This window comes from Equus quagga, chromosome 13 (genome assembly GCF_021613505.1).
Source record: "Equus quagga isolate Etosha38 chromosome 13, UCLA_HA_Equagga_1.0, whole genome shotgun sequence".
Lineage (NCBI taxonomy): Eukaryota > Metazoa > Chordata > Mammalia > Perissodactyla > Equidae > Equus > Equus quagga.
Window position 1 is genome coordinate 84,351,716 of NC_060279.1, and position 7,427 is coordinate 84,359,142.

The 7,427-nt window shown below is 58.8% G+C and overlaps 1 protein-coding gene across 3 annotated transcripts in view; it reads left to right on the forward strand.

The window, feature by feature from the left end:
- The window catches only part of TNNT1 (troponin T1, slow skeletal type), a 13,045-nt gene that overhangs the window by 1,232 nt on the left and 4,386 nt on the right, over positions 1–7,427 (forward strand). Inside the window, exons 2-10 of one of the 3 annotated variants that reach the window (XM_046680331.1) lie at positions 228–270; positions 372–385; positions 633–662; positions 902–934; positions 1,724–1,745; positions 3,842–3,905; positions 4,533–4,649; positions 4,898–4,975; positions 6,933–7,046. In XM_046680331.1, coding sequence (XP_046536287.1) covers positions 239–270; positions 372–385; positions 633–662; positions 902–934; positions 1,724–1,745; positions 3,842–3,905; positions 4,533–4,649; positions 4,898–4,975; positions 6,933–7,046 — 504 coding nt within the window. In that variant the 5' untranslated portion in view covers positions 228–238. Of the gene's footprint in view, positions 1–227; positions 271–371; positions 386–632; positions 684–901; positions 935–1,723; positions 1,746–3,841; positions 3,906–4,532; positions 4,650–4,897; positions 4,976–6,932; positions 7,047–7,427 lie in introns of all 3 variants that reach the window. The other 2 variants (XM_046680332.1, XM_046680333.1) reach the window with 2 other exon arrangements.

Consider the following 7,427-nt stretch of genomic DNA (forward strand, 5'->3'; position numbering starts at 1 on the left):
CCCCAGCCCCTCCTCCCTCAGACCCAGGGGTCCAGGCCCCAGGCCCTCCTCCCTCAGATCGGGGAGTCTAGGCCCCCAGCCCCTCCTCCTTCAGACTCAGAAGCTCCAGCCCCTCCTTCCTCAGACCCAGGGGTCCAGGCCCCTAGCCCGTCCTCCCTCAGAAAGTCCAGCCTCCAGCCCCCTCCTTCTGGACCCCACCCCACTCCGCCTGTTCTCTGCGGTCCTAGGTCACATCAGGATGTCGGACACGGAAGAGCAGGAATATGAGGAGTGAGTGATGCCGACTGGGGGCTTGGAGAAGGGGAGACACTCTCCCACCTCCAAAGCCTCTAACTTTCCCCCTCCTTCTTTCCCTCCCACTCGGTCCTCAGGGAGCAGCCAGAAGGTGAGTGGACAGTGCACTGACCTCGGGGAGTAGGGACACCCCCGCACAAAGCCAGTGGGAGGCGAGGGGAGGTGCGGCCCCTTCCCGGGAGGAAGCCGGGGAGGCTGCGGGAGCGTGTCCAGGCGCTCTCCCAGCGCCAGCGGCAGAGGCGCACGGTGTCCATCTGCACCTGAGGCCCAGAGGAGTCCCTCGACCCCGGCCCCCCTGGGCTCCTAACGCCCTCTCCTCTCTGCCCCACCCCTTCCAGAAGAGGAGGCTGCCGAGGAGGAGGAGGAAGGTGAGGCCCCGGACTCCGCAGGTCTGGAGCTGGACGCGGACGCGGGCCGCCGGGCCGGGTGGGGTGGGAACACTGGTCCAGGGTTGGAGGCTGGCGGGGCACGGGGGTCCCGAAGACCTCGGCTTCAGTTCCTTTAACAGCCTCTCCCCTCTCTCCCCTCTCTCCCCCTCCCATCCCCGGCGTGGCCGCTCCCCGCCTGGCTCCCCAAATCCTCGCTTCTCCTCCTGCCCCCTCCCCAGCCACCGAGGAGACGGAGCCGGTGGCAGAGCGAGGTAACCACGGCTGCTTCGCTTCTCAAGACCGATTTCGGGGGCCCAGACCTCCGCGATGACTCCCTCCCGCCCGCGTAACCCGCCCCAGGCCCGGCCCTTTAAGCCCCGGAGCGCGCGCGCCCCCTGGAGGCCGCGAAGGGAAAATCGCCTCGCGGCGGCTTTAACCCTTTCCCTTCCGTCTTAAAGGGACCGACACCCAAGCCTTCTTCCCCAGCCTGGAGGAATACTTACAGAAGGGTTGGATGTTTGCGGAGGGGCACCACTCCATCCCCCCTCATCTTCGCCCCTGACCCTGTCTGTTATTTTTCTCCTCCATATACATTCAAAGGTTGGGGCCTGGGTGGCAGAAGGGGCTAGCTCTGGGAGTCCCCGTTCCTGTGTCCCCAAGGGGGAGGGGGCCGGGGACACAACTCCTGGGTCACTGAGTGAAGAGAGGGTTTGGGGCCCCTCTGCACTGCTAGGTCTTCATAGAGGAGGGCTGGAGCTCTGGGTGGGTAGAAGGAGGAGGGTTTGGGAGTTTGGACCCCTGGGTTCCCAGAAAGGAGGGGGATCCCCACACCGGTTCTGAATGTATATCTGATGCGTGTGACCCTCCTCCTCCTTCCGGCCACCCTGATTTCCCTCCTCCCCTTTTCTCCTCCCCCTCCTGCCCGCCCCACCCCCCCCCAGAGCAGCAGCAGGAGGGAACTGGGCTTCTGGGGACCAAGTTCTGGGGGGTTCCCTCCTCTGGGTGTCTCAGGCCTGCCCCCATGAGCTCTTGCTAATTATCTCTTTGTATCCCCCCACCAGAAGAGGAACGCCCCAAACCAAGGTGAGATCCTAGGGGGTGGCGGTCCCAATCACATCCTCCCAAATGTGTCCCCCAACTCCAGCGATAGGGCCAAGAAAAGCAGGGGAGGAGAGCGGGGAAATTGATACAGACGGCAGGACAGTCAGCAAGGCCCTCTTTCAGCAAACGTTTCTGGAGAACTTCCCACTGTATTTGGCGAGTTGGCCCCTGGCTGCCCTGTTGGTGAAACAGACCCAGATACAGTGATGGCGGCCCAGGGTCCCGGAACAGCACAGAAGAGGGCCCTCCCCGTGCCCTAGGCAATCAAGGCAGGCTTCCCCAGGGAGGTGATGCCTGAGTCCTGAGGGATGAGGAGTTCGCTAGCTGAAGGAGGTAGAAGGGACATTGTAGACAAGACAGCGGTGTGGTGCGGGCAAGGTCCAGTGGCTGGATCTAGGCCAGTCCTTCAGGGAAGAGACTCAGAAATAAGTCCTTCTGATGAGGGGGATCCTAATCCAGGCAGACCATTGGAGGCCGTGAGAGCTCACGAAGGAGAGGGGCCCTGGAAGAGGTGACATTGCGGCCAAAGCTTGGAGAGGCAAAGAGGCAGCCATCCAAACATGAGAAAAAACCTAGAAGCAGAAATTCTCTGGGCCTGTATGGGCAGTGGTGTGAATTTCATTGTGGCTGGAGTATAGGGTGCAAGAAAGGGCAGAGCCATGAAGACCAGGGCACTGGGGAGCCATGGAAGTTGAGCAGAGGAGGCATAAGGTCAGATCTGGGTAGGAAAACAAGGGGGAACATGAGAGCACAGATGTACTTCAGGGTCAAGGAGGGCTTGTTGGAGGAGGGATGGTCTCGAGGGTGGAGTATATCAGGAGAAGGGCACTGCAGGCAGACAGAACAGCATGTGCAAAGGCCTGGGGGTGCCAAGGTACGTGACATGGCCGGGGAGCCGTGAAATGTGGTGTGCATCTGAGAATGAGGAGAGAAGACACCGGAGAATTTGGCTGGGGCCAGATGGAGAAGGGCTTTGGACGCCGGGATGAGTTGTTTGGACTTTGTCTCAGGGTAGTGGAGTCACAGAAGGATGCTGAGCAGAGGAGGGACAGGGTTAGATCTGGGTGTTAGAAAGACCCCTCTGAAGTCATGAAGGAAGATGAACCGAAGGTGGACAGCTGGAGGCTGGGAGGCCAGGGAGGAGGCTGGCATGAAGGACAGGTGAGAGGAGATGGGGCCTGAGCTGGGCCGGAGGGCATGGGGTGGAGAGGAGGGGGCAGTCTGAGAAAGGCCCCCCAGCAAAAGGGACAGGACCTGGGGACTGCTGAGCTGTTGGATCAGGGGAGGGAGGAGGTGAGGACAGATGCCAGGGTCTCATCTGGGGAACCCAAGGGATGGGGCGGCTGCCGCCTCTACCCTGGGGAAGGCATGGTGTGTGGGAAGGCGGGAAAAGCACAGGGGGGCTCTGTTAACAAGTCTGGGGCAAAGGAGAGTGTCTGGGCTGCAGACAGAGTTGGATTCACCAATGGATGTCACAGGGGTGAATGACATTGATCATGAAGATGTCCTATGAATGAACAAAAGGACAAACTCTTCGAAGGGCTCACCGGGGGACAAGGAGACAGAGATGGGACAGCCAGAGGAGTCAGAAGCAAATCCGGAGAGGGCACTATCTCAGAAACCGAGGGAAGAGAGAATTCCGAGGAAGTGGGGGCCGGGGGCAGGAAATCACGGAGAGGCCAGGGTGACCCCAGAGCAGCCCCGCCCTCTACAGAGAGAATGCAAGCCTCACGTGTAGCTTTAAATTTTTAACCAGCCACGTTTAAAAAAAGTAAAACAAAACAGGTGTAATTACTCTCAACAGCATATTTTATTCAACCTGTTATATCTGAAATTTCATTTCAACATGTAATCAATATAAAACATTATTGAATTCTTTTACATTATTTTGTTGGACCCAAGTCTTGGAAACCCGGCGTGTGCGTCTCGCCCACATCCCCTCTCCATTCGGACCAGCTGCATCTCAGGTGCTCAGGAACCACGTGTGGCCGGTGGCTGCCCACCTGGACAGCACTGCCCGGGAGTTCCGTCAGGGGGGTCAAACCGCTCACAGTCTCTCTCCTCTTCTGTCCACACAGCCGGCCCGTGGTACCTCCACTGATCCCGCCAAAGATCCCAGAAGGGGAACGCGTGGACTTCGATGTAAGTAACAGACACCCGGTCCCCAGGTCCTGCTGGCCTTTAGGGCGCCTGTGTGCAAGTTGGGAAAACGCGCCCCTCCGCACTCGCTTCTTTTTTTGGAGGAAGCTCAGCCCTGAGCTAACATCTGCCAATCCTCGTCTTTTTGCTGAGGAAGACTGGCCCAGAGCTAACATCCGTGCCCATCTTCCTCTACTTTTTATATGTGGGATGCCTGCCACAGCATGGCTTGATGAGCGGTGCCATGTCTGCACCCGGGATCAGAACCGGTGGACCCCCGGCCGCCAAGGGAGAGCGCACTTAACCGCTGCGCCACCAGGCAGGCCTCCACCGCCCCCCACCCCGCCCGCACTTGCTTCTTTTGCAAGCGCGTCCTAACACCCACTAGCGGCAGACGCGGTGCTTTGGAGACACGGTGTCCTGAGCCCCACGAGCGTCGGAACATGATGCTTTGCTGCCCTCTGCTGGGAAGAGACTAAACGGCGGCGCTCGGTCCCCGCAAACTGTCAATCAAACCCGTCGCTTCTCGCGGCGGAGGGCTGCCCCTCCCGACGTCCCGGAGGCTCGGAGAGGTTGGCGCCTGGTCGCCGCGCTGCCTGGGCCTGACCGGGCTCCCACCTTCTGTCCCAGGACATCCACCGGAAGCGCATGGAAAAAGACCTGCTGGAGCTGCAGACGCTCATCGACGTGCATTTCGAGCAGCGGAAGAAGGAGGAAGAGGAGCTGGTTGCGCTGAAAGAGCGCATTGTGAGCGGAGGGACGCGGGGTTCTCCGAGTTCTTCCCTCACCCCCCCCCCCCCCCGGCCGTCCTTTGGGTCTTGGGAGACACCGAGAGTGCTTCCCCTCCAGGACAGACCTGAGGCTGAAACTTTGGGGAATTTACCCAAATCCGTGGTCACACTCACACTTGCGCGTCTCAGCTCTTGACCTTCACGGGGAGGCGTGACCGGGCGAGTGGTGTTCTCTGCACCCCCTCATTCTTCTCCCCCTCCCAGGAGCGGCGCCGGGCAGAGAGGGCCGAACAACAGCGCTTCAGAACGGAGAAGGAGCGCGAGCGGCAGGCCAAGCTGGCGGTGGGTGCCTCCCCTCCCCTGGGAAGCCCAACCTTACTTCTTTAGCTGGACTCTCCATTTTCCATTCTTGATGTTCTCTGTGATCCCGAGAGTCCTCATGCTGTGGTAGTCAAGGATCTTTCTATTGGAAGGGGGGCAAAACCCAGCTCAAACTGGATTCAGCAGAAAGAGAATTCTATTCTCACATTACTAAAACATCTGGGGCATGGCTTGCTTCAGGCATGGCTGGATCAAGGGACTCATAATATCACAAAGACTCAGCTTTTCTCTTCCCATCCCTTGGCCCATCTTTCTGTGGACACCAGGGTGGCCAACTCATCCTGGTTTGCCTGGGACTTTCCTGATTTAAGCCCTGAAAATCCTGCATCCCTTTAGTCTCAGGCAAACTGAAATGTTGGTCACCCTAGTGGACACCCCGTTCTCAGTCAGGGGTGCCAAATGGCCCCTGGCCACTCTGGCTTAAACTCCTCTTTTCTCTGTCTCCTGTGCAAATCCTGGGATGCGTTCAGATTGGAGGAAATCCCTGACTAGTTGAGGGAGTGGTTAGAATGCTTCCACTGGGTTAGGCCTTGGGAACATGACCTGTCTTGGCATCAAAGAGTGGCCCACTTGAACCACTTTTTTTCTTTTAAGAAGAAGAAGATTAGTTCTGAGCTAACATCTTCTGCCAATCCTCCTCTTTTTTTGCTGAGGAAGACTGGCACTGAGCTAACATCTGTCCCATCTTCCTCTACTTTCTATGTGGGGAGCCTGCTGCAACATGGCATGATAAGCGGTGCCATGTCCGTACCCGGGATCCAAACTGGCGAACCCTGGGCTACTGAAGTGGAGCATGTGGACTTAACCACTGTGCCACCGGGGCCGGCCCAAACCACTCGAACCACTTTTGAGGAACAGGAGTAGGGTGGCGTGGGAGGCAGAATAATGATCCCCCAAAGACGCTCACATCCTAATTCCTGGCATCTGTGAAAATGGTACCTTATGGCAAAAGGGATTTTGCAGACAGGATTAAGTGAAGGAACTTGACATGGGGAGATGATTCTGGATCATCCAGCTGGGCCCCATGTCAGCACAGGGTCCTTAGGAGAGGGAGGCAGGAGGGTCAGAGTCAGAGATAATGAAGACGGAGGAAGGGGCCACGAGCCCAGGGGTGCAGGCAGCCCCTGGACGCGGGACACGACAGGGGCGTGGATTGTACCCTGGAGCCTCCGGAAGGAACTGGCCTGCCAGCAGCCTGATTTCAGCCCAGGGAGGCCCGTGTCAGGCTTCTGGGCTGCAGAGCTGTAGGATAATAAGCCTGCGTTGTTTTAAGCCACTAAGTTTGCAGATTACAGCAGCCATAGGAGACAAATTCTGGTGGGGGATGCTGGACATGCCAAAACCCATCACGCCCACTCACCAGCCCTTTCAGTGGGGAGAGGGGGTTCCGTCTGGGCGAGCCACTATTTCTGGAATATGCCATGTAGACTTTCTGGAACGTGGTAGTGCCTTTGCTAGAAAGTTAAGAGCCGCTTCCTGAGGCTCACGGCCAAGAGCCTCTGAGCTCCCTGCTGCCATCATCAGTTACCCTCCTTGACCCTCTGAGGACAGTCATTCTCATCTCATGAGACTAAGGGAGACCAAGTCCCAGAGAGGGTGAGTGTCTGTACTGAGGTCACACAGCAAAGTCACCATTGGCCATTTCAGGCTGGAGGGATGCAAGAAAGGCAAGCACATCCCTGCCCCATTTTAATTTTTGCTGGGGTGGCATTAAGGCCCAGAGAGGAGGAGGGACTTACAGGTGGTCACACAGCCAGGCCTGGAAGGGCCAGGAGGGAACGTCTGCATCCTGGCCTGTTCCCATACTGACTCTTACTGGTCATTGGGTTTGATCCCTCCTTGTGCCCCGCTACACTCAGCACAGAACTGAGCCCCGCTCCCACATCTCCTCAGTCGGTTAACTCCTTTCTTCCCACAGGAGGAGAAGATGCGGAAGGAAGAGGAAGAGGCCAAGAAGCGGGCTGAGGATGATGCCAAAAAGAAGAAGGTCCTGTCCAACATGGGGGCCCATTTTGGGGGTTACCTGGTCAAGGTGAGTTCAGCCTGCTGGGGCCTGAGGTCTAGGTTCCTAGGGAGGGGGCAACTGGGAGCCCAGACTTCTGGTTCCTGAGGGAGGAGGGGCCGGGGGCGTGGACTCCTCCCAGGTCTGAGGGAGGAGGGGTTGGGGGTCCCCATTCCTGGGTCTGAGGGAGGAGGGGCCAGGGGCCTGGACTCCTCCCAGGTCTGAGGGAGGAGGGGTTGGGGGTCCCCATTCCTGGGTCTGAGGGAGGAGGAGCTGGGGGCCTGGACTCCTGGGTCTGAGGGAGGAGGGCTGGGGGCCTGGACCCTGGGTCTGAGGGAGGAGGGGTTGGGGGCCGGGCCCCTGGGTCTGAGGGAGGAGGGGCTGGGGGTCTGGAGGCCTGGGTCTGAGGGA